Below are 27,892 nucleotides of genomic sequence, written 5' to 3'. Positions count from 1 at the left end.
GAATGCTGTCAGAGCCAGGGAATGAGGGGTCCTAGCTGGCAGGGCCTGGGAAAGAAGCAGAACCAGAAGCTTTGAAGAAGCTGCCCTTAGGCAAGCACATCAGTTTGGGTTTTGGCTTCAGGAGTGATGGAGATAACACTCCAGGGGCACCAGCAGCAAGGGGTGGGGCTGTTTTCCAGCTTCCTTAGCATCTGGAGGGGGCCAAATGTGACCTGTACTCTCAGTACTGGCTACAGTCCTCTGTGCCATGCTCCACTGAATGGCCACAGGGAAACAGTGGAAGTTTTGGGGAGGAATGATGCACTAACCAACCTGGCGGATGGCAAACTCTTTTCTGTTCTATGTAGGTTCTTATACCCGCCCCCTCATCATCATTGTCTCTGAGAACCTAAAAGGATGTTACCCTTTTCACTTGGCAGCCCAAAGGAAGGCAGTGAGATTGTGAAACTGCTCATCCACCAGGGACCCTTAAACTCTAAAGTGAACAGAATGCTCTTTGAGAGCAGAGAACTCAAAAAGTACAGCTCCTACATCAATCCCAAGAATAAGAGTAATGAAAGCACACTGCCCCATGCTGCCCAGCACAGCCATACAGGTGAAGGTTCTCCTGGAGGAGCTGATTGACTCAACTGATTCTGAAGTAAAAATATCACTGCCTGAAGTTTTATCTTGGAGTTTTCCATTCAACTGTCAGCCAAGACAAAGCAGCCTTAGCTTGAGAGATAAAATGATATCATAGTCCAAACTGATGTTCTAGATTTCTTCTATGTATATTTCATATGAACATATACCACTAATCATAATCAATAAGTGCAGTGAATTATTTTATAGTGAAAACAAATATTCTTATTGTAAAAGAAACATGAGAATAAATGATGATAAATTGAATAGATTATTCCAGCAGCCTGTGATTTCTTTTACAGTGATAGGGCTAGTCTTTTCCATTGTGAAAATTCTAGTGGAAAATTTTCAACTGGTTTCAGTTGGCACAATAATTTATACTAAAGAAGTAGGTAGATTTTGAATTATAGGGGTGAAATCTGGGATCTCGTGGTCAGTAACAAAACTCCCATTGACTTCAGTGGAGCCAGATTTTCACCATAAGTATTTAAGTTCTACATTGAGAAGATGCAAATGGGTTCCAAACAAATAACTGTGCACGCAAAATATGCAGTAGATATTGGCATGTGCAGTTACTGGTTTTGTATGTGCAACTGTATATTTTTGGATTAACTATCACTTTGCACCTCCATTTGCATGTTTTGGCCTAAAGTGCACTTTTGAGGCACAGCCATGCATATGAATTGGTGTGGTGTTGGGGGTGGTGTGGAGCCATACTGACCTAGTGGGACTTCAGGGATGCACAATCCTCCCCTGAGCTCTCTGATGCATGCTGGCAGGTGAAGGGGACGTGTTGCTTTGTTTGACTACATAACTGATAGAAAACATCCTCTAACTAAAAGGAAGTAAGAGAGGGGTGGAACATGGCTCCACCCAGTATATGCTGAGTAACTCAGTTAACCTCTTGATGACCCCTTTACTACAATCTGTGTGATCAAAGCATAGGCTCCCATCCTTCAAAATGTAATCCTAAATGTTTACATAAAAGCAGTTACGTTTTGTCCAGTTGGGATTTTTCTAAAGTGCTGGCCAGTCAATGCTTTCTGTCCTTTTCCTGTCTTGCTCTCGTGTCTCTTTCTCCTTTCTCATATTGCCTCCATCTAACATGTTTAGTAGAAAGAGGAATCTTAATAGCTCCTCTAGTTCTCTAGTGAAAGGTGCTTGTAGAAGGAAAATAAAATCCAGATTTGGCAGCGATACCAGAAACAACCTCTTCTCTTTCCAAAGGTACTTGGAAATGACAGAAAGATGTTCTAGTCTGACGCTTTGCTTATCAAAGAACAGTTTGTCCTTCCCAGCTCACTGTGGACCATACAATCTGCTAAAATACATAGCAAAGTATCTGGTAAGAAGAGACACATCTCCTTTGCTAAGCCCCTCAGCTGGGAGTTTGTAGAGACAACACAGCCTGAGATGAAACACAGCATTATGTTGAAAGACAGCAGACTGACAAGGTTTCCTTTTCTCACTCCATAATGTAGGCTTGTGGTTCCAGGTGGCTGCTGAACTTGTACTAACACGCTTAAATTCCACATATTGCAGTTATCCCACGGTTCCTTCCTACTGCCATTCACAAGCTGAAGTGCCAGAACCCCAAATAGACAGGAGAAATTGAAAAATTACTAAAGGGGGAAAAATGACAAAATTTCATCAGGATTGCACTGAATACATGACAGCACAGAAAAGAGGTGTCATCTTCTGTCTCCAGATTCTTCTATCCACCTGACATATGCCACTGCTGCTGGATATGCTGGTAGCTGATTTATTACACTGTACTCCTGTGGCTAAGGCATGGGTTCTGGTTAGAAGAGTGAGAGGCACAATGTGACTTCCACTATTTGTTGAAGAGTGTGCTAAAGTCTTAGAAATGTCAAACTCCAGGTGTGTCATTTTGATGGATGAACTAGATGAGAAAGTATTCTACAAAGGAGATCCATTGAAGCAAATGATGTTTACAAAAGTGTAATCCTCTGAGGCTTGTTACTGTTTTAAAATGCTTTCCCAAGCTTTAACTCACACGGAAATGAGTTTAAATATGACTTGGGTCTTGGAACTTGAAAAGGAAAGCACAGATGGAGGATAGCATTCAATTATCTAATCATACAAGTATGGCTAATGCTTTCTCTACCACCCTTGACTCTTTTGACCCTTTCCTCTATGCAAAGTCTGCCTCACAATTCCCCAGCATCCATATCCTCAGCTCCTGTTCCATGTCACTGAATGCCTCTGCAGAAAGTCTGATGAGCAGGTGGATTTTCTCCACAAATCTGTTTTTTTTTCTTTTTAAGTTCTGCAGTCTTCCATATCACCCTTATTCTCCTATGCCCACAAGTACTGTCACCTTTTGGCTACTTTTGATTCCAGTTTCAATCATCCTTCTCTGCTTTCTGTGCAAGATCTTCTCTTGAGGGAGTCAGGAAGATAAAAATCTGCTATAGCCTTCCTCTTGCTCCTCTTCCCCTTGAATACTCTCCCCTTTCTTCCTTCTTACTGCCATTGACATTTCTTGTCAGGTTTCCACCACCTCTGATTCCTTTATCCATTCCAAAGACTCTTTCCCCTTCTGTCTCTTAACCTCCCTTGCTAACATTCTCTCCCTTACCTTCCTCATTAACCTTTGGTTCCTGTAAACAAATGCAAGCATCTTTGTTCTTCCCCCACTCCTGAAAAACTGACCTCTCCATCTTCATCCTTGAGTTCATCTTCATTATTTGCCCCCCCCACTTCTCACTTCACACCTTTTTGGGGGCAGTGCCTTGTATCATTCCCCTTCTGATTGCTGGCTATGGGGGAAGGGCATCCCTTCACTCTAATGCTCTGGCTGCAATAATGTCCCCCGAGGATAGCTGTGTGAAAGTTAGAGCAGGCACCAGGGAATTACATTGGCCCCAGGACTGGGAGAGCACAATTAAGAAAGAAATGCTTTCAGCTGTATTTCCATTATTGTAGTGTGACAAAAACAGGACTGGATCTCCTTTCATTTGCACCAGTTTCATGCTGGTCTAACTCCATTACAGTTACTCCTGATTAACATCACTGGGAGAGGAGAATCAGGCTTTTTGCATGCACGTTAAGGTTGATCTAATTTATGCTGACTATCGTCAGTTACAAGGAGCTGTTTTGGCAGTTGGGAATCACTGGGCTTAAGGGAATTCTGGCCAACCTCCTTTTCCAGATCTGTTGTACCAACTGCCAGGAGTGGGAGGTGAAGCAGGAGATACCCAAAGGAATCCTCTAGTGGGTGTCTAAAAGGCCTCCAGGGCAGGTTCTGGGCCAGGAAATAAGTGGGAGGGGCTGATTCCACAAAGAGTGGCACTAGGTTCAGGAATTAATAAAAGAATACTGTCTTTTCAGGAAAACACTGTGATGAGCTTCTTCTGTTGGTCCTGGGGCCGGTTTTGTTCAATATCTTCATTATTGATCTGGAGGATGGCGTGGACTGCACCCTCAGCAAGTTTGCAGATGACGCTAAACTGGGAGGAGTGGTAGATACGCTGGAGGTTAGGGATAGGATACAGAGGGACCTAGACAAATTAGAGGGTTGGGCCAAAAGAAATCTGATGAGGTTCAACAAGGACAAGTGCAGAGTCCTGCACTTAGGACTGAAGAATCCCATGCACCGCTACAGACTAGGGACCGAATGGCTAGGCAGCAGTTCTGCAGAAAAGGATCTAGAGGTTACAGTGGACGAGAAGCTGGATATGAGTCAACAATGTGTCCTTGTTGCCAAGAAGGCTATCGGCATTTTTAGCTGTATAAGTAAGGGCATTGCCAGCAGATCGAGGGACGTGATCGTTCCCATCTATTTGACATTGGTGAGGCCTCATCTGGAGTACTGTGTCCAGTTTTGGGCCCCACACTACAAGAAGGATGTAGAAAAATTGGAAAGCATCCAGTGGAGGGCAACAAAACTGATTAGGGGACTGGAACAGATGAGTTATGAGGAGAGGCTGAGGGAACTGGGATTGTTTAGTCTGCAGAAGAGAAGAATGAGGGGGGATTTGATAGCTGCTTTCACTTTCCTGAAAAGGGGTTCCAAAGGGGATGGCTCTAGACAGTTCTCAATGGTAGCAGATGGCAGAACAAGGAGTAATGGTCTCGAGTTGCAGTGGGGGAGGTTTAGGTTGGATATTAGGAAAAACTTTTTCACTAGGAGGGTGGTGAAGCACTGGAATAGGTTACCTAGGGAGGTGGTGGAATCTCCTTCCTTTGACGTTTTTAAGCTCAGGCTTGACAAAGCCCTGGCTGGGATGATTTAGTTGGGGATTGGTCCTGCTTTGAGCAGGGGATTGGACTAGATGACCTCCTGAAGTCCCTTCCAACCCTGATATTCTATGATTCTGTGTCACTACCTGGGCTGCAGGCATTTGAGGTTAGGTGGGAGCAGGGCATGGGGTGTGAACAAGGAAGAGATTTAGAAGATGGTGCTGCCAGTGACTCAGGGATTCAACCCTTGCCTCATTCATTTGGATACTTCTGATGCTATTCCTGATGGAGCAAGAGGTAGGTGTCCTATTCATCTTATTAATGGCACACCATAATAGTAGAGATGGAACTTTGGCTACTGAGTCTTGCCTTAGAAAAGTAAAATGTTCTGACCTGAGTATAACTGATTCTACCAACTGAAACTATATGCTAGAGCAAAACCTTATAATTTCTTATCTTAAGGGAAAAAATCTAATTCCCAATTTAATTCAAAACTCTGAACAAAAATGAAAAGTGGGGGGAGCTTGTCAGTAGAATTCGAGCTGGCAGAGGTTCTCTGGATTCTATAGATTAGATAAACCTGACAGAATAACTGACATTAGTAGAATGAAACAACATCATAACAAGGTCTAAAAGCTACAAAATGAAACGGGAAGATAACACTTATTAGGGGTGCGGAGCAGCAGGGTATGCGAAAGGGTTGCTGAGATTAAACTATAATTTACTGAATGAAAAAGAGCAAAATCCAGCTGGCTGACAATTACAGCAACTAGACATGATGGGAAGGGAATGTAGTGTAAACCTTATTTAAAAATCAATAGATAATTTTCCCACGTGTTGCAATATGAAAGGCCAGAAGTTAAGGTAAAGGGAAAAAGTACCTGCCCACAAACACTATTTGGAGAAAATAAAAATCAGATCAACAAATTTACTCTTAGTTCTGTAGTTTAAGCACATTTCATGAGTTTTTTAAAAATCACTTTTGGTTTCTCAGTGAAGTGTGTAACATTCTGATGAACTACACTAGTTTTTCATCTATGCTATCACCTGATCAGCATGAAATAAAATCACAACCAAGACTATATTGGTGCAACATTTGTAAATATATAACTACAATGCAATAAAGATAATACAGAAATCACAGAGTACAGCAGCTCAAGCCATGTATTTCCATTTACCAGGGTTTAAATAATGAATGTTTGTGCAGCTTTAAATTGCCACAACTCAGCCCAAAGTCTATGATACCATCTGCTGGACAGAACTTAGCAGTGGCTTATGAGGCAGAAAGTCCATTAAGGGGAGGCTACTGCTGCCTCAAATGTCCACAATTACTTCGCTGTTCAGGAGGCCAGTGTAGCAACCAGAAAATGGGCATTAAAAAGACCTGTCCAGGGGTATGTTGACTCAGCTGTCAGCAGATATCTAAAGTGGTATCCATGTAAACAGGGATCAATTTTGAACAAGTGATGGTGCTGTCCCAAGAGCCAACAAAAACCCAAGCTCCCATAGAGGAGAAAATTGAGTAGGTGTACAAAGATGATATTACTCAGTGCTTAAGATGCTTGCAAGAGCTTTTCTTTATTACGGTCCAGTTCCAACTGACTATGTATAACAAGAGCTTCACACCAGATCATGATTGGTATCAGGGACAGACAACTCAGAGAGAGACTACTAGAAGATCCCAAAATAACCCTTGAGAAAGCAATTAGCATTTCCAAGCAAAATAAGTCACCTAGTCCAGACTGGAGTTTACGGAGGGTGGACACTGCTCTGACACTGTGGACATGGTAAGAATTCATAATACTACAGGAAAAGAGACCTAAAGCAGAAAGGCTTGTGGAGCTCAAAGCTGGAAACCACCAAAGACAGAACATGGCACTGCACACACTGTGGCAAACAACACAAGCCACAAAAACCCATGGCATATGGAAAAAGATGCAAGAACTACAATGGATTACAACACTTTGCAAAAGCTCTGCTTTATTCTAAGTCCAGTCCCAACTAGCTGCGCTAAACAACAACAAGAGCTTCTCAGCACCCTGCCCAGACTCTCTTTAAGGGCTGAGCTTCCCAAACAGACACAATCCCACAACTGTAAGAATGATTTGATGTCTAGTGAATGTGTCCTTCAGTGACTTGTGAGGATCAAAACATTTTGCTTATGACAAAACAAGGTCAGAGGTACTTTAACAGGGTAATAATGAGCTATCTACTGGTACCTCTCAAGGTTCACAGCACTTGGAGTCTGATCCAAATCCCACTGAAGTCAAAGAAAGTCTTTCCATTGACATCAGTGGGCTTTAGATCAGGCCCTTCATTGACCAGATAATTTTAATCGCCTGTCCATATTGCACATTATATTTTTCTGGTTGCAACAATGGGACCAAATCCATTCAGGAGAGCCCAACCTGACAAGGAAAGGGTAACTTTTCATGTATGTCTGTGCAGATGCCTTTAAGGATTTTTTCTATCTAGTAACCAGTTGTAATACAGAATTTAGTGGCCTTGGATTTCTAAAATTAGCTCGCTAACTCCCTATTTACACTCCTAACTAAAAGAAGTCTCAGCTGAAGATGTATTGTGCACCCACAATGTTTACTGAAGTAAATGGGAAATGTGCCTGCTCAATTTCTGAAAGTCAGTCCACTTTTACCTAGGAGCCTAAACAATGGTTTAGGTGTCTAAACGTAGACACCCACATTTGAAAACTGTGGCCAGTGGGACTGCTTACATGAGTAAGGCAAGCAATTTTAGGCTTTTATCTTTAGGGGTGTGGGTTAGGGCATGAAAAAATTAATGTGATATCCTGGACTATCTCTGGCTGTACATCAAAGATGACCCAGGGATCTTATTTAAATTTGCAGCCACTAAACACAATTACTGTTAAATAGAGTCCATTGGATTTCATTTGTTTTCTAATACACAGCTGTGGAGAGATCATCAGTCAGATTATGGTCTCATGCTAAAAGATGCAAGAATATTTTTGGATTATACTTCATTTTAAGGGCAAATTTAATTATCACTGAATTATGATGACATCCCCATGGGAGCAGATATGGCAACTGCAGTAGTGCAAGCGACATTCACAATGAGGAGCGCTATTTAAATGAAAATAAAATTAAGCTGAATACCAAATTAACTCATATTAAAAGGATTTAATCATCCAATGCCATGTATAAATGAAAGCCATTGCTGAAACACTGCCATTGTTGAAAGGAAGCAGAGTGAAAATGTTTATGAACATTTGTATAAAAGATAATTGAAATACATTCATATTGTTTCAAACAATTATCATAATTACAAGTAGAAAAATTCTTACAGATATTTGAGGCTTGGAAGATTCTGAAAGGCATCTTGGTCAATGTATACAAGGTTATTTGCTTTTTCAATTCTTCTGCAAAAGGAGAAAATAAAACATTACAGCAAATGGATCAGTGCCTTTTTAAATAGATCCAGGGCTTTTTTTAGATAGAGGAGAGCAATAAATTTGGGGGCATTTCTGACAGGGGATAACTCTACATGCCTCCAAAGGAGCAGCCAGTCAGAACATAGCAGAGTCAGAATCCCAGCCCTCTACCTATTTTACCATATTGCCAATAGTTGAGGAAGTGTTTTAGATCAAAGAGTGAGAGTGTTGAGGGCAAGAGATGAGGGAAGCATCTGGTTGAAAAAAGAAAGGGGCAGTGGGAAGAGAAGGACGTAGACAGATGAAAAGAGAGATCCCAAACATACATGTGTGCATTTGAATTTTTAAAGTACATCTGAACCAAACCCTTTGATATCTGGCCACCACTAGTCTTTAGATTTCTATCCTACGATCTTATGTTGCTCACTTACTTACATTTCATGTAGTTTGGGAAGGTTGGAAAACACATTAGCTTCTATGACTTCCAAGGCATCATTCTGGGAGATCTCTCTGTGGAGAAAAGAAGTTGAGATATTTCATGCAATGCTACAAGTGAAAAGATAAACCAAAGAAGTATGGGTATTTGGTGAAGAATGATACCTAGAATTTATATGGCACCTTTCATCCACAGGCCTCAAAGTACTTTATGAAGGAGGTAAGTATCATTAGTCCCATTTTATAGATGAGGAAACGGGCCCAGAGAGGTGAAGCAGGCATGTGGCAGAGCTGGGAACAGATGCAGGTCTGCTGAGTCCCAGTCATGTGCTCTATTCACTAGACCATACTGCCTCCCAAAGGTATTCTAAATTTTGACAGGTGCCTGCACATATGAAATTACAGTGCAGGATCTATGGGCCACAGACTGTTTACTGGATCTCACTGACTTTCACTGGATCTCACTGTTTACTGGATCATCACTGAATGTTAATATTGATTTAGCCAAAACTTTCATAACCTTGTGATGGGGAGACGGGAACTTTAAATGTAACCGCTCTGAAGAGGTAGGATTTTTGATTCCATAGTAACACATACTATGATTTCGTCCTGGTGTAAAATGTTCAGCTTACTTTAAAAATGTTATAGCAAACACATTTCCAGAGTTCTGCTGTCAGAAGGCAGGAAGCCACAGAGGTGGTACAGCTCTCCCGTCCCCAGCAGAAAAATGTGAAGAAAGCTCCACCTAATCTAGCTCATGATATTTATATGTGAGTGATGCCTCTTATGTATAGTTTCAAAATCGCAGAACAAAAATGGGTACAGTTTTCTTTTATGAGCTGAAACTGCAGCTGTGCCAGAATACATGCAGCTGAACACCACCCTTTGCTCCACTTATCTCTGGGGAGTTTCAGCCCATGGTGTAACTTAGAGTAGCCACAGGACTGCTTTATATTACACCAGTTTGTTATGGTCACCAAAAGGCTACCAGAGAGAAATTGCCATACTGCAACATGCTCTGGCCAAGCCCTCTATGTTGAGGGGCATCAGGAGAGGCAGGCTAGAGCTGGCTATTCCAGAGGGTTACCAATCTGCCAGTTTAGAGATCAGAACAAAGGATCCATTTCTCAGGCTTGGAACTGGTGCATGAAGTACATTTTGAGATTCGGATATAACTCACTAATGGGAGGACACACCGGCACACAGCTGCCAAATGAAGCCCTGTGAAATGGGTCATATTGTATATTGGATACCCCTGATTTATGGTTATTTTGTTCTTTTGAAATTAAGGTAGCTATTGCAAATGGATTCATACAAGGCCCAAAGTAAAAGAGTAAGAGACAGTAACTATAGGTAAGAGATCAATTATAAAAATAGTTAAAAACTAATATATATGAAATATCCCTCTTTGTTTTGAGCAGCCACTGAACTATGCCTACCAAGTAGGCTGCCCATTAAAAAAAAAAAATCTTGCCTGCCTCTTTATTATGTATTTTGTTTGTTTGTATTTAAATAAAAAAACACCACTTTTTTTAAACATTAGCCATTCAGATCTTGTCTACTCTCAAAAACTCTACAGTGACTGGAGAACAAATGAATTTATGGTATCCCAAGAGACTGACTGATGAACAATTGAGAAAGGACATGATTTTACCCACACTGCAATGGTAATTGCATTTATTTAGCTGAGGGCTTTATTGCTACAGAATCCTCACCTCACATACCAGCTCCTCCTTATTATTTATTTATATTACAGTTGCACCAATATGCCTCAGCTGAGTTTGGGGCTCCACTGTGATATGAATTATAGGAACATATAGTAAGAGACCCTGCCCCAGGGATCCTACAACCCAAATAGACAAAACTTGGGAGGGAAGACAGAGGCACAGAAAAGTGAAATGGCCATCAAGGGTTAAAATCAGTAAGTTAATGACACAGCTGGGAACAGAAACCAGGTGAGTCCTGATCTACTGTCCTAGCCATTGGATTATGATGCCTCCAGAGTTTACTATAGCGTACAGAATTAAATCCAACCAAAATATTTTCCATTCCATTCTCATCTTCTCACGATGACATATAAAATACGCATGATGAGTAATCACCTTTTATTGTATATTTATATGATACTGCAAACTGCTTGCTCAAGTACACTTTAAAAGACTGAATGAAACCAATGTTGTTTGAAGCAGCCTTTTAAGAGTTCCTTTTATTAATTATTAATTTATTATTATTATTATTATTATTATTTGTGAACAGCACATTTGCTGCTTTGGGCAATCTAAAAATCTGTCATCTACAAAAAGGCAAATCCACAGAAAACGCAGAACATTTTACACCTCCAAATGAGATTAGTCAGGAGAAGTCCATGCTGCAAAACAGCACAGAGACAAGGGCTGCAGATTTATTTGCCCTTTGTGATGTAGGTTTTTTGCAGGGTACAATAAAGGCACTGAGATACAGTAATCTATACTATATGAGCTCTCCAACAGATGCTGCTGCTGAGGTTAATAATGTTTCATGAGTTGACCCAATAAAATGTGTGAATCCAGTGCTGTGACAGGGCTGGACAGTCTTATCTGGCATATATTTTGGGTATGTTTTTAGAAGAATGCTTATTTATTAAATGGTTCTGTGCCAGAAGTATGCTTTTGACTTTGGGAAATTACAGAGGGTTTTGTGTTACTTTTAAGAAAACTGTTTAAAGGAGGTCAGGCTAAAGCTTGGGCTAAGCAGTCCACAATGTTTTCAAAAGGGGAGAGGAGACTAAATGATTAAAAAAAGAAAGGAAAGGAAGGAAGACAGAAATCTCTGGTTTTCTTTTAAAATATTATTTTAAAAAAAATCTAACCACACCATTTGCACAAAATGGGGTTTTGTTCACCAAATGTTTGGGGAATAAATATTCACATTCACATGCATATAACGGTATTTGTGTGCAAGAAAGAGTATTTGTTATTAGTTATCCACTGTCTGTCATTTGTTATTCTCCTGTTTAAAATTTTAATTCAACCAGGTAAGGATGAGAAACAACAGCACGATTTAGGTGACCAATCACACCCCACGAATAGCAAATGGAAGTGAGCAGTTTGCAAACAGCGCAATTGATGATGTTTGTTTTCATTAATTGATGAATAGTGATTAAATTAGTCACACTCCTAATCTGTTGATGGACAAAACACAAACATGTAACAATTGTTCTCTTGGCTGACACCGGGGATTGAACAGGGGAATCTCAAGAACTAAGAGTACGTAGCACTAGACCTTAAGTGAAAGGACCGTCTGAAAACAACCACCTCCTTTGTCGGTCAGGCACTGATGAGAACAGGTAATACACTAATAGCATATAATAGTGAGCTATGAACAGAAAAAAGGACTACATTTACTGGATAATTTATGTGCAATAAATAATACTATCTATTTTAGTACCAGCAATCATTGCAAATCCAGATAGGAATTGAGGCATCATTTCTGATTTATACAAGTTTTTGCATAGGTATGTGCAGACAATCAGGAACAATTTCCAAAATATCAAAGGGGAAACAAACTAAAGCCCTGTTCTTGCAAAGCACCTACATGCATGCTTATAGAATCATAGAATATCAGGGTTGGAAGGGACCACTGGAGGTCATCTAGTCCAACGCCCTGCTCAAAGCAGGACCAATCCCCAATTTTTGCCCCAGATCCCTTAATGGCCCCCTCAAGGATTGAACTCACAACCCTGGATTGAGCAGGCCAATGCTCAAACCACAGAGCTATCCTTAGTTTGCACTGTAAGTTTAAGTACACAAGTTGTTTCATTGAAATCAATAGCACTACTCATAGTCTTCAAATTAATCATGTGTATTAAGTGCTCTGTTGGATCAGGGCCTAAACCAAGAAAGAGAATACAAGACAGATGTTTGTCAGAAGACATAATGCACGTGTGTTTCTATGATTCTATTACTCAGGTACTTTGCTATGATTCTATTATTCTATGTTACCAAATGGGCTCAAAATTATGTTACTAGCTATGGACTATTACATTCAAGTTGGCAATACAAAGGCACTCTCTTGGCTGAAAGACTATATTTGTCTGGCAGGTTAAAGCCTCAAAAGTCTTTCAATTCCAGCATGTTTCAAGAAAGAAGTGTCTCTTCTGTGGTGGACGTTTGTATTTTGTAGGAAACGGGTTTTACTTGCCTCTCCCAAAAGCCCACATCTTCACAATCATCTTCTCCAAACCAATTAATAGAATCATAGAAGATTAGGGTTAGAAGAGACCTCAGGATGTCATCTAGTCCAACCCCCTGCTCAAAGCAGGACCAATCCCCAACTAAATCATCCCAGCCAGGGCTTTGTCAAGCCAGGCCTTAAAAACATCTAAGGATGGAGATTCCACCACCTCCCTAAGTAACCCAGTCCATTGCTTCACCACCCTTCTAGTAAAATAATTTTTCCTAATATCTAACCTAGACCTCCCCCACTGCAACTTGAGACCATTGCTCCTTGTTCCGTCTTCTGCCACCACTGAGAACAGCCAAACTCCATCCTCTTTGGAACCCCCCTTCAGGTAGTTGAAGGCTGTTATCAAATCTTCCCTCACTCTTCTCTTCTGCAGACTAAATAAGTCCAGTTCTCTCAGCCTCTCCTTATAAGTCATGTGCCCCAACCCCTAATCATTTTTGTTGGCCTCCGCTGGACTCTCTCCAATTTGTCCACATCCCTTCTCTAGTGGGGGGCTCAAAACTGGATGCAATACTCCAGATGTGGCCTCACCAATTTCGAATAGAGGGAAATAATCACTTTCCTTGATCTGTTGGTATAGGGGCAAGTTTGCAGAAGATTGGCGAGGAGCTAAGTGGTGGACTGAGTATGTGACTGGATGTAAGCGGAGGATGCAGGCAGTTTCAATTAACTTTGTCCAACAGACCCTGCCAAAAGACATTGTAGCATAGCTCAGCATATTTTTGCCTGTAAACAATTCAGTTTATGTAATAAGCATAAATCGTACATACAAGAATGTAGCCAGCTGTTGACCCCATCTAACCCTGAGATAAGCACGGAGAATATAGCACTGCAGAGGACTTCCCCCAGTGGAATCCTGCCTGGTCAACTGCCCCGAACGGCCAGAGTCCCCTGCAGCCCCTCCGCGCATCCTAGGGGCTCCCCGTGCAGATTGGAGTATAAGTTCTTCCTTCCTTCAATAAAGCATAGTTTACTATTCTTAGGCCTGAGTGTCCTCCTTTCACTGGTATCTTCCCCCCCAGCCCTTGCGGGCACAGTTGGCAATGTTCCTACTAATGCATTTCAGAGTATGTGACTAGATTAATTTATTGCCACTTATCTTTTATTTTGTTACTTTTCCTCTTTGTTTTGATGGTTTGTCTATAATAATTTAGAAAATTTTGGTCAGAAAAAAACCAAATGTCAAATTATTGAAATCCTCCAGGAAATGGAATTACCTTTCTCTGCCCAACTCTTGTGTAGTGTTATTTGTTTTCACTGTGATGGCTTCACTCTTTATAATCAGATAATTATCCCTTGCATCCCATTCCCCTTTTCACATCCTGTCCCAATATTTCCTAACCTAATCCTCAAATAATTGGCTCTAGATATTGCCAAACATTCAAAAATCATGAGTCAGAACTGCTCACCCTCCCCCACAAAAGAATGAGGTTGATGTTTAAAAAAGAGAGAGTTATAGATGATTCTTTTTATTTGCATTTGGGTTGTTGAGCTGCTAGGGTTCACGCAAGTCACATTTTCCAGTTATCCTCTACAACTATGAGAGCTGAGATTCTCATGAATGCTCCAGGAGCTGTGGCTTTTGTAAGAACACCAAATATCATGAGACACAGGATAGAATCACAAGAGTAGACAATACTGACTTAACCAGGAGATCTTCAGTGATCTAAAAATTAAAAAAAAAGAGTCCTACAAAAAGTTGAAACTAGGTCAAATTACAAAGGATGAATATAAAAAAATAACAAGTATGTAGGGACAAAATCAGAATGGCCAAGGCACAAAATGAGATCAAACTAGCTAGAGACATAAAGGGTAACAAGAAAACATTCTACAAATATTTTAGAAGCAAGAGGACGACCAAGGACAGGGTAGGCCCATTACTCAATGGGGGTGTGGGGGGGAATAATAACAGAAAATGTGGAAATGTCAGAGGTGCTTAATGACTTCTTTGTTTTGCTTTTCACCAAGAAGGTTGGTGGTGATCGGATGTCTAACATAGTGAATGCCAGTGAAAATGAGGTAGGATCAGAGGCTAAAATAGGAAAAGAACAAGTTAAAAATTACTTAGACAAATTAGATGTCTTCAGGTCACCAGGCCTGATGAAATGCATCCTAGAATACTCAAGGAGCTGACTGAGGAGATATCTGAGCCATTAGTGATTATCTTTGAAAAGTCATGGAAGATGGGAGAGATTCCAGAAGACTGGAAAAGGGCAAATATAGTGCCAATCTAAAAAAAGGGAAATAAAGATAACCCAGGGAATTACAGACCAGTCATCTTAACGTCTGTACCCGGAAAGATAATAGAGCAAATAATTAAGGAATCAATTTGCAAACATCTAGAAGATAATAAGGTGATAAGTAATAGTCCGCATGGATTTGTCAAGAACAAATTGTGTCAAAGCAACCTGATAGCTTTCTTTGGCAGGGTAACAAGCCTTGTGGACGGGGCAGGGGGAGTGGCAGATGTGGTATATCTTGACTTTAGTAAAACTTTTGATACTGTCTCACGTGACCTTCTCATAAACAAACTAGGGAAATGCAACCTAGATGGAGCTACTATAAGGTGGGTGCAAAACTGGTTGGAAAACCATTCTCAAAGAGTAGTTATCAGTCGTTCACAGTCATGCTGGAAAGGCATAATCAGTGGGGTCCTGCAGGGATCAGTTCTGGGTCTGGTTCTGTTCAATATCTTCATCAATGATTTTGATAATGGCATAGAGAGTATACTTATAAAGTTTCTGGATAATAGCAAGCTGGGAGGGGTTGCAAGAGCTTTGGAGGATAGAATTAAAATTCAAAATGATCTCGACAAACTGGAGAAATGGACTGAAGTAAATAGGGTGAAATTCAATAAGGACAAATACAAAGTACTTAATTTAATAAGGAACAATAAGTTGCACACATACAAAATGGGAAATGACTGCCTGGGAAAGAGTACTGCAGAAAGGGATATGGGGGTCATAGTGGACCACAAGCTAAATATGAGTCAATAGTGTAATACTGTTGCAAAAAAAAAAAAGCGATGTATTAGCTGGAGTGTTGTAAGCAAGACACGAGAAGTAATTGTTCTGCTCTACTCCGTGATTAAGCCTCAACTGGAGTATTGTATCCAATTCTGGACGCCACATTTCAGGAAATATGTGGACAAATTGGAGAAAGTCAAGAGAAGAGCAACAAAAATGATTAAAGGTCGAGAAAACATGACCTATGAGGGAAGATGGAAAAAATTGGGTTTGTTTAGTCTGGAAAAGAGAAGACTGAGAGGGGACATGATAGCAGTTTTCAAGTACATACAAGGCTGTTACAAGGAGGAGGGAGAAGAATTGTTCTTCTTAACCTCTGAGGATAGGACAAGAAGCAATAGGCTTAAATTGTAGAAAGGGAGGTTTAGGTTGGACATTAGGAAAAACTTCCTAACTGTCAGGGCGGTTAAGCACTGGAATAAATTGCCTAGGGAGGGAGTGGAATCTCCATCAATGGAAATTTTTAAGAGCAGGTTAGACAAACACCTGTCAGGAATGGTCTAGATAATACTTAGTCCTGCCATGAGTGTAGGGAACTGGACTAGATGACCTCTCGAGGTCCCTTCCCATCCTATGATTCTGTGATCATATAGGAAGAACAGTACAAAAGAATGGCATCTAGTTTTTTATAGCAGTACACATACATACAAACACCATTAGGGGAAAATTCTATTACTAATTCTAATACATTACACGAAGTAGTGAAGTTGAGAACAGCAGGTGCCTCATATTGGCACAGTATACTCTCAGAAGGAAAACTGAAAACCTCTTACTCTTCTGATTTGGCTGTAAAACTAACTTCCCAAGTTTATGAGCAGACTTTGAATATTCACCAAAGCTGAACATACAAGTGTGTCACCCCCACATCAGTGAAAATAAATCACAAGAGATTTTTTTTAACCATTTCAGACATTAGTTCATGTTTTCTTAATTAATCATTGTGACATAAAAGAAGGAGTTGATTAAGAGTGGCCAGTCTGGTGCCTCTTAAGCCAATCATGGGAAAAACAGTATATATGAATAAATATATTAACAACAACAATTGCAAACTTGTTGCACAAAGGTTTTTTGTCAGATGCCAACCTTATGTTCTTTCTACAAACATCTCTAAAGCAGTGGTTTTCAACCTGTGGTCCGTGGACCCTGGGAGTCTGCAGATCATGCCTAATATTTCCAAAGGGGTCTGCACCTCCTTTTGAAATTTTTTAGTTGTCTGTGAATGAAAAAAACATTGAAAACCATGGCCCTAAAAAGCCTTCAGCCTCCCTTAGTCTGAGTAACACTTTCTCTGCGCAGTGCCTATTTCTGGCACAAGGATTCCCCTTTTGTTTGTTCTCTACAGACTCATTTTCTCCCTCCACAATAATAAGTAATTATTCTGGTCTTTTCTGCCTTATTTATGACTTGTTCCTGCAAACATTTATACACAAGCTTAACTTTAGGCTCAGTGAGTAACTTTAGTGAGTTATCTCACTGAAATCCTATTGCATCGATATCTACAGAATTGGGGCCTTTGGTTGTAATCTCCTTCAGAGAACGACCTCTTCTTTTATTCTTGTAAAGTGACTTCCACATTTATGCCATTATATTATAATACACAGACACAATAAAATCCTAGCAAAGAGCTAGTGTGCATTTCAAAGACTTTGGGAAGAAGGAGGACTATAATGATGACATACAAACTGCAACACTGCACTTGGGACAAAACTGTGTCCAGCCGTCACCCAGAAACCTGGGACAACTAAACACACCTCCTACAGCATGCCCTTTACAGGCAGAACTTCCCCACTCACAAGCACTCCGAGACTTCATACAAACAAAGAAACCTTTATTAGAGGAAAAGGGACACAATCAAAACCTGGGGAAAACACAGTAAAAGAAATATATATGTAATGAAAGAGGAAAATACATTCCCCCTCCCAGTAACTTGGCAGTAATGTATCTAAATCCCTTCCCTCCTGCCAGAGAGAACATTCCACAGGTAATAGTCCATTGACCAAACCTCACCCACCCACCAAACCCACGCTCAGTTTGGATCTGCAAGTAGCACTAGTCCAAGAGTCTCCTTGTAGGGGTGTCTCCCGTCTACCACCTAGCTTAGTGAGCAAACTTTATTAAGGGGCTGGGTAGGCGGGAATTTACCATAGTCCACTGAGCTCTGTTGCTGTCCTCTGCATCTCTTGCTACAGAGTCTCTGCACCATCTCTCACAGCAAAGTCCTCACTCTTTGTGGTCTCCCACAGCACAGTACACATGGGAGGACAGTCAGGAACACTTAGGCTCTTTGAACAGAGTCCTCACTGCTTAGAAGCAGGTGTTTTGCCACAAAGCAAAACTCTGTCCCTTCTCTGGGAGCACACTACTCGCCCCCCCCCACCCGAATCCACATTTATACCTAGCTATGGTGACTCCCAAAGTGTCACAAGAGGAATTGTGGGTAGGTAACTTATACAAGTGAAGTTCTCCAGGACAGCACTTTTCTCTTTTCAAGACTTGAGGGAGTAGAAAGCTCTTTCCCATCTGGAGCTTCTGGCAATAGGGTTTACAGAAAGAGTTGCTTGCTTATAGCACTGAACAAGAAACTTTATTAGAATACCGAACACAGCACTGTCCCCAGTGTTGCCATGTCTCATTCCCTGCTGCACAGGACATTTCCCAACCCACTCCTGACTTTCCGCTACCGATTTAAAGAGAGACTCCAATTATGGTATCCTTACATCACACCAACCTGGTAGAACAATGAGGTTTTCTATAACATTTTGAAAAAAAAAGACATTTTTCATGAGAAACCAATAAATTTGATGTCAACAATTTTGAGAAAATTTTAATTAAATAAACCCATTTTTAATCAAAAATAGTTTTTGTTAAAAAAATTCCTATTAGCTCTAATAAATAACTGCGATTGTCTGCATTGGAGAAAGTAAAATCAGCACTTAATTTGGGCTGTGGGAGATTGTACATGTTGTGGTAGTACACACAGAGCCCAACTGATTTCAGTGGTTTGGGGTCTGTATTTACACTGACATTCTTAACTTTAGAAAATGGCACTCTTTTCTGGACCATGACCCCCTGCTTTTAAAAAAATAAATAAATGAAAGCTGCTGCATCGTTTTTGTGGAGAATCCCTTGAGATTTAGGCTGTGTCTTCACTAGAGACCTTACCGTGGCACAGCTATATCGATGTAACTGTGCTGCTCTAAGATCTCTTGTGTAGCCACTCTATGCTGATGGGTGAGAGCTCTCCCATCAACATAATTAAACCACCCCTAATGAGCAGTGGGAGCTATGTTGATGGGACAAGCTAAGACATGATCTTAGTAAAGCTCAGTTACCCAAAGTACTATACACACACATATTCAGAAAAGCAAAATACAACTCAGCAGATGAACTATGGGAGCAGTTGAGTTTTCAGATTCTCAGGAATGTTTTATGCATGCATGTGTTTTAGAAAAACACTGCATGCCTAATTAAAAAATAAAGGCTAATTGCTACATCATCCATCCATGTTGTCGAAAATAGTGATACATTCTACACACAAAGAGCTACCCATATACTTTGAGACTAGGTAACTTATTTTAGATTAAGGAAAACGAAGAACAAATATAAAACTCCAGTATATTTCTCATGCTGTAAGATCATTTTCAATTAATTAACATCCCTCCAGAAAGGTGGCCCTTTTAAATTTAAAGTGTACGTACACAAAAGACAAAAACAGAAATAGCTACGTACTCTTCATTCTTTGATAGAATAAAGTAAAGGTTAAAGTCTTTATGCTGCTAATCAATTAGCTATGGGGACATTATGCTTTTTTTACAAGCTTGGTTCCCATTCAATATTAATGTACAGCAGAGCTCCAAAATGGTGCAAAACCCTAAAAAGGTGCTCTTCTTTTGGGGGGAACAGTGACTTGATTTTGATTTAGCTTAAACACAGTCCTAATTGATTTAAGATAAATCAATATAGGGCAGGTTTATATTGATTTCAGAGTGTCCAGACAACCTTTTGTAGTGATTTAACTAAATCAATTTTAAATCCCACCTTTAATTAAACCAGTGAAATTTAGCATGTATGCCAGCCCTGATTTGCAAAAGAGGGTATCTAAGGCATTTAATTCGGAAAATACATTAAAGGCAATTTTAAGTTGACAACAGTGACTGCATTTTTGCTCACCTACTGCTGTAAACTCTGCCAGCCTACAAGTGCATTTAAGGACTTGAGTGGTATATAGGACTTTATGTGAACTTTTTGCAACAGCATACAGTAAGTTCAAGTATTTCTGCTGTTCAGTACAATACCATCTACAAGACAGACATGTGATCCTGCTGAATGCATTTAATCTCTCAGTTCTCTCCACTTCAAGGAGAACAGCAAGCTCATATACCATGTGAGACCACTAATTTGTTATAATTTAGTTTTTCTTATAAACAGGTGCTCACATACTTAGCATGAGTGGCATGTTTTTTGTGTGCATGTATTTTTAAATGTTTTTTGGCAAGGGAAGGAAGTGGCAGTTCTGTGCTCAATAGTGACAGAAATACCCTTTTTGTTTGTGCTCATATTTGAAAAATAATGTAAAGTGAAGGTATTACTTGTGACAGGAACTGGACCAGCAGCCCTGGAGACTGAAGTCCTCCATTTATCCCCAGAAGAGGCAAGGCCGAGCCAGTGACAGGGCAAGCTTCCGATAATGCCTCATTAGTATGATTGGAGCACACTAATGGGTGGGAGGCTAGCCTTTCAACCTTTGGCCAACAAGGTTGCCAATTCGTGTCAATTGTGGCAGTGAGTTGAGATATGGACAACTGCTCACTAGGCATTCCTGCTTTGAGCAGGGGGTTGGACTAGATGACCTCCTGAGGTCTCTTCCAACCCTAATCTTCTATGATTCTATGAATTGGATTGAGATCATCAACTCATTTTACACAGGCCACTGTGTAATTTTCCATCAGAAAATAAACTTTATGGCCCAGCAACCTGAGCTGTATTTGAGAAGGTGACTTAGAAATGCAAGACTCTGTATTCCATTATCTCTTACCTAAGTTATCTGTCATTTATCAAACTTATTCTAATATGTTTTGTGTATTTTTTTTAAAAAACCCTTTTTTATCCTTTAGCTCTAAAATTATACATAAATTAAAGAACAGAAAAATAAAAGAGTAAAAATGAGGATGGAGGGAAAATGTGGTAGCAAAGGAAAAACTTCCTTGTTGCATATTACAACTTCATATGAATTTGAATGAATTATATTTTTAATTTGTACAGTCTAGCTGCATAAGTGGTTTTCTAGCAGTATTGTCTCTTTAAATATATGACTCCATCCAGAATTGCCATCGTAACTTGCTTTCTAATTAGCCTTCCATCACTAACCATCAATACAGTTAGACAAGGTCAGCGCTGGAGTAAGCCCTATAGATTTTTTTAAAAGCCTATAGAGAGTCAGTAACAGCAAGAAAGAAGCAGACTATTGAACAATCTCTACTCAAGGCTGGATACTATTCCTTTATTACTTGCTGTCTGTGTAAACAAAAAGACATGTCCAAAGGCAGAAGGCTTTTAACCTGCCAACAACTACACAAGATATGGAGATGAGAAGTGTAATTAAGATTTGCACTTTTAAAAGGAGACATCTCCCTTTTATTAGGATGAGAGCAATACAGCGGTGCATAGACAATCCAGGAAGTTTTTGGAAAGCGTAGGGGACAATTTCCTGGCGCAAGTGCTAGAGGAGCCAACTAGGGGGGGTGCTTTTCTTGACCTGCTGCTCACAAACCGGGTAGAATTAGTGGGGGAAGCAAAAGTGGATGGGAATCTGGGAGGCAGTGACCATGAGTTGGTTGAGTTCAGGATCCTGACGCAGGGAACAAAGGTAAGAAGCAGGATACGGACCCTGGACTTCAGGAAAGCAGACTTCGACTCCCTCAGGGAACGGATGGCCAGGATCCCCTGGGGGACTAACTTGAAGGGGAAAGGAGTCCAGGAGAGCTGGCTGTATTTCAAGGAATCCCTGTTGAGGTTACAGGGACAAACCATCCCGATGAGTCGAAAGAATAGTAAATATGGCAGGCGACCAACTTGGCTTAATGGTGAAATCCTAGCGGATCTTAAACATAAAAAAGAAGCTTACAAGAAGTGGAAGGTTGGACATATGACCAGGGAAGAGTATAAAAATATTGCTCGGGCATGTAGGAATGTTATCAGGAGGGCCAAATCGCACCTGGAGCTGCAGCTAGCCAGAGATGTCAAGAGTAACAAGAAGGGTTTCTTCAGGTATGTTGGCAACAAGAAGAAAGCCAAGGAATGTGTGGGCCCCTTACTGAATGAGGGAGGCAACCTAGTGACAGAGGATGTGGAAAAAGCTAATGTACTCAATGCTTTTTTTGCCTCTGTTTTCACTAACAAGGTCAGCTCCCAGACTGCTGCGCTGGGCATCACAAAATGCGGAAGAGATGGCCAGCCCTCTGTGGAGATAGAGGCGGTTAGGGACTATTTAGAAAAGCTGGACGTGCACAAGTCCATGGGGCTGGACGAGTTGCATCCGAGAGTGCTGAAGGAATTGGCGGCTGTGATTGCAGAGCCACTGGCCATTATCTTTGAAAACTCGTGGCGAACCGGGGAAGTCCCGGATGACTGGAAAAAGGCGAATGTAGTGCCAATCTTTAAAAAAGGGAAGAAGGAAGATCCTGGGAACTACAGGCCAGTCAGCCTCACCTCAGTCCCTGGAAAAATCATGGAGCAGGTCCTCAAAGAATCAATCCTGAAGCACTTGCATGAGAGGAAAGTGATCAGGAACAGCCAGCATGGATTCACCAAGGGAAGGTCATGCCTGACTAATCTAATCGCCTTTTATGATGAGATTACTGGTTCTGTGGATGAAGGGAAAGCAGTGGATGTATTGTTTCTTGACTTTAGCAAAGCTTTTGATACGGTCTCCCATAGTATTCTTGTCAGCAAGTTAAGGAAGTATGGGCTGGATGAATGCACTATAAGGTGGGTAGAAAGCTGGCTAAATTGTCGGGCTCAACGGGTAGTGATCAATGGCTCCATGTCTAGCTGGCAGCCGGTATCAAGTGGAGTGCCCCAAGGGTCGGTCCTGGGGCCGGTTTTATTCAATATCTTCATAAATGATCTGGAGGATGGTGTGGATTGCACTCTCAGCAAATTTGCGGATGATACTAAACTGGGAGGAGTGGTAGATACGCTGGAGGGGAGGGATAGGATACAGAAGGACCTAGACCAATTGGAAGATTGGGCCAAAAGGAATCTGATGAGGTTCAATAAGGATAAGTGCAGGGTCCTGCACTTAGGACGGAAGAACCCAATGCACAGCTACAGACTAGGGACCGAATGGCTAGGCAGCAGTTCTTCAGAAAAGGACCTAGGGGTGACAGTGGACGAGAAGCTGGATATGAGTCAGCAGTGTGCCCTTGTTGCCAAGAAGGCCAATGGCATTTTGGAATGTATAAGTAGGGGCATAGCGAGCAGATCGAGGGACGTGATCGTTCCCCTCTATTCGACATTGGTGAGGCCTCATCTGGAGTACTGTGTCCAGTTTTGGGCCCCACACTTCAAGAAGGATGTGGATAAATTGGAGAGAGTCCAGCGAAGGGCAACAAAAATGATTAGGGGACTGGAACACATGAGTTATGAGGAGAGGCTGAGGGAGCTGGGATTGTTTAGCCTGCAGAAGAGAAGAATGAGGGGGGATTTGATAGCTGCTTTCAACTACCTGAAAGGAGGTTCCAAAGAGGATGGCTCTAGACTGTTCTCAATGGTAGCAGATGACAGAACGAGGAGTAATGGTCTCAAGTTGCAGTGGGGGAGGTTTAGATTGGATATTAGGAAAAACTTTTTCACTAAGAGGGTGGTGAAACACTGGAATGCGTTACCTAGGGAGGTGGTAGAATCTCCTTCCTTAGAGGTTTTTAAGGTCAGGCTTGACAAAGCCCTGGCTGGGATGATTTAACTGGGAATTGGTCCTGCTTTGAGCAGGGGGTTGGACTAGATGACCTTCTGGGGTCCCTTCCAACCCTGATATTCTATGATTCTATGATTCTATTATGCTGGGCCTGATTCTGATCTCACATTAGCATAACTCAGGAGTAACTACTAAAATCAGTGGAGTTACACTGTGTAATTCTAATGTAATGAAATCCTCTGTGTTTGGAGGATTTAACTCTAGGGAGTGTGACACTGGAGAGCTTCTGTCCTCACTGCATCATAGCACTTATATATTTCTTGTCTTCAGTATTGACCTCTTTGGGTGGCTTTCCTTTTTGTGACCAGGAGCAGTTGCTATCACTGGCATAATATTCTACTCACATTACAGTGATTCTTCCTGTTGCTGATATGCTACGTCTCATCCTGAAAGTACAGCACCTGGTAACACAGTAGTCTGAAAACATATGGTCTTAACCTATGTCTACTTTGCAATTGGGGTATGTTTTTGCAGCCTGTGTAGACATACCAGAGTTAGCCTTAATCTACCTAGTTTAGGTACCAACATCAGTGAAGTTGTAACAGTATGGGCTTCAGGATAGGCTGTAAAAGTTTGCCTGGGATGCTGGGTCAGGGTTCTCTCTAATTTTCCCCATGTGTAGACATAATTTTGTTATGTGCACCAATATGGAGGTGATGTGTGGCACATCACCTCCATATTGGTGCATATAACAAAATCCATGTGGCAGAGATGGGGCCGAGGGGTTCGGAGTGTGGGAGGGGACTCAGGACTGAGGCAGAGGGTTGGGGTGGGGGGAGGTGAGGGTTCTGGCTGGGGGTGCGAGCTCTGGGATGGGGCCGGGGATGAGGGACTAAGGGCTGGGGCAGAGGGTTGGGGTGCAGGGGAGGTGAGGTGGTGGATCTCCTTCCTTAGAAGTTTTTAAGGTCAGGCTTGACAAAGCCCTGGCTGGGATGATTTAATTGGGGATCGGTCCTGCTTTGAGCAGGGGGTTGGACTAGATAACCTCCTGAGGTCCCTTCCAACCCTGATATTCTATGATTCTATGATTCTATGAGGGCTCCATCTGGGGCTGCGGCCTCTGGGGTGGGGATGAGGGGTATGAGGTGTGGAAGGGGGCTCTGGGCTGGGGCAGGGGGTTGGGGTGCAGGGGGGAAGGGCTCCCGCTGAGGGTAAGGGATCTGGGGTGGGGCCAGAGATGACAGGCTGCCCCGGGGCTATGGCGAGGAGAGAAGACTCCTTCCATCTCTCTCTCTCCCTGCAGCAGCACCTGGGTTGGGGGGGAGAGGCGCCTTTCCCCACCGTGGCAGCTTTGGGGCTGGGGCTGCAGGATAGGCACCTCTCTCCCAGCTGCAGCAGATCTGGGGCTGGGTAGAGCATCTCCCCTCGCTGCAGCAGCTCCAGTGTTGGGTGCTTAATAAGCCGCTGTGTGGCCACGCAGCTTAGAGGGTACTTAGTCCTGGGTACTTACTCAGGTAGGTTGCTCACACTACTGAGGCTTTGCTGCTATTGGTTTCTCAACTAACTTGAATCTTGCTAACTTGGTTATGTTAACATGCACTGCAATCACTCCTGTGATTATGATACAACTATACTGGTAGAGGCTTTCCTTGTACTCTAGGTTCCATTAATATGAAAGAGGCAACTTGTACAGCCAGATATCATGAATACATATGGTAGCTGGGAACACATGGAAAAATAGACTCGCTTTTAAAAAATGATGTGTGTCTAGGTTCAGATTTTAAACGCTGGGGAGAGTTCCATTGAGAGCCTTTCAAGAAACACACCTTATAATACGAAAGAGAGCAAATACTGCATTCTGCTTCTAAAATCTTTTGTTTTGGTGATTAAAAATTTGGGAACAATTCAACAGGAGCCATAGAAATGGTCGAATTTAGGACATCCTAGTTAGTTTTCCAGTGCTTGAAAGATTTTTCACATCTGGCCGACTCTTTAAAGCCAGTTCTGAAAACACATGTGCTTAACTTTAAACATGCAAGTGGTCCCACTGTATTCAGTGTGCTGTTAGAATGCTTAAGCACATGCATAAATCTTTGCAGGATTGGGGGTTCAAAGTCTGAGGCCTGAATCTCCTTTCACTTATATCAGTCAAATATCAGTGTAAGTGAGATCAGAATAAGGGAATTCACTGCCAAAAAGTATTAGTTAAAGATTTCATGAAGGGCATTTCATAACTAATTATAATATAATGTCCCTACCTTTAAAGAAGTAGCTAGAAAAATGCTTGGAATTGTGGACTGTTAAACCTCACTTCAGTTCCAGGTAAATTGCTAAAAGTGATAATTAAAAATAAAATTATAAAACATGTAGATGAAGATGATATGATGAGGATAAGCCAGCATGACTTCTGTAAAGGAAAATCATGCCTCTCTAATCTACAATAATTCTTTGAACAGGTCACACAGATTCTGGAGAAAAGAGAACAAACTGATATATTTTATACGGACTTTCAGAAAATCTTAGAGAGAGTCCTTCAAAAGAGGGTAAGAGATAAGAAACAGCAGAGATAAATGAAGATTTTTCAACATGATCAATGTTTAACAGAATTGGTACTCTTATTAATTTATATATTTATTAATGATCAGGGAAAGATAGAATGCACAATTAGCAAAATATGCAGGTGTGACGCAGCAGGGAGCAGGGTGGACTGACCGGGGAATGCCGTCTTGGTCTGCTGGGACTGCCTGCATGGGGATGGGAGAGCAGGGGATGACTCCACTGGAGTGACAGGTTTCAGAGTAGCAGCCTGAGCCTGTAATCTGAGTTGGGAGGGGGTTGGACCCAGGTGACACCTTTGCCTGGGAAACTGGAGGAGGAGCCGGCGGGAAGAGGAGTGAGACTGGAGGAGGGGGGTTTTGGTTTCAGTTTTTTTGGTCGAATGCAGGGAACCCCAAGGCTGGGATCTAAACTCCCTGCCCCCCAGAAGGACTTGACTGAGTGGTCCTCGTTGTACCCACAAGCTCTGTTTTAGACTGTGTTCCTATTGTCCAATAAACCTTACATTTTACTGGCTGGCTGAGAGTCACGGTGAATCCCAGGAAGAGGGGTGCAGGGCCTGGACTCCCGCACACTCTGTGACAGCAGGGGACATAAAATTATGTAGGTAAGCCAGGTCTAAAATTCAGAGAGTGGATTAAATTCAGTGTCAATAAATGCAACTTAATGGATACAGAAAAGAATGATTTAGACTATAATATTCATGCACATTGATGGGGTCTAAATTAACCGTATCTACTAAGGAAAAATATGCCTTTCACAGTGGACAGAAAACTGAAATCCTCTGCTCAACATGCTGAAGTGGGCAATATTCAACAATGTTAGACTGTATAAAGAATAGAAAATAATTCTCAAAATATTCTAGCACCACTATGTAAATCAACTGTATGCCACTCTGTTTAGTTTTGGTCACTATCTCAGAAAGCATTTAGCAGAAAAAGCAGAGGTTCAGAGAAGTCTAAAAATGATGAGGGGTCTGGAGAGACCTTTGTATAAGGCAACATTGACAAGATTTCTGCGTGTGTATGTGTGTGTTTAGCTTAGGACCTGATTCAGCAAGATATTTAAGCACATGCCTAACTGTGAGTAGGACTAGTGACTTCAGTGGGGGGGGGTCCTTAAGGCTTGAGTCTGTAAAAAAAAACAACAACAAGCAGTCTGACCCCAGTCAAGCAAAGCACTTTATCATATAGAATATTAGGGTTGGAAGAGACCTCAGGAGGTCATCCGAGGGTGCTAAAGGAGTTGGCGGGTGTGATTGCAGACCCATTGGCATTATCTTTGAAAACTCAAGGTCCCGGATGACTGGAAAAAGGCTAATGTAGTGCCCATCTTTAAAAAAAGGAAGAAGTAGGATCTGGGGAACTACAGGCCAGTCAGCTTCACCTCAGTCCCTGGAAAAATCATGGAGCAGGTCCTCAAGGAATCAATTCTGAAGCATCTAGAGGAGAGGAAAGTGATCAGGAACAGTCAGCATGGATTCACCAAGGGCAAGTCATGCCT

General features: G+C 41.6%; 1 protein-coding gene across 1 annotated transcript in view; it reads right to left on the bottom strand.

Moving 5' to 3' along the window:
* FSHR (follicle stimulating hormone receptor) overlaps window positions 1-27,892 on the bottom strand; it is a 162,327-nt gene that overhangs the window by 51,770 nt on the left and 82,665 nt on the right. Inside the window, exons 3-4 of the mRNA XM_084622308.1 lie at window positions 8,669-8,743; window positions 8,147-8,221 (exon numbers count right to left, since the gene is read on the bottom strand). Coding sequence (XP_084478434.1) covers window positions 8,147-8,221; window positions 8,669-8,743 — 150 coding nt within the window. The remainder of the gene's footprint in view (window positions 1-8,146; window positions 8,222-8,668; window positions 8,744-27,892) is intronic.

This window comes from Lepidochelys olivacea (genome assembly GCF_965140295.1).
Source record: "Lepidochelys olivacea isolate rLepOli2 genome assembly, chromosome: 3".
Taxonomy (NCBI): Eukaryota; Metazoa; Chordata; order Testudines; family Cheloniidae; genus Lepidochelys; species Lepidochelys olivacea.
Note: the sequence above shows the minus strand (reverse complement) of the source record. Positions and strands in the feature narration are given on the sequence as shown.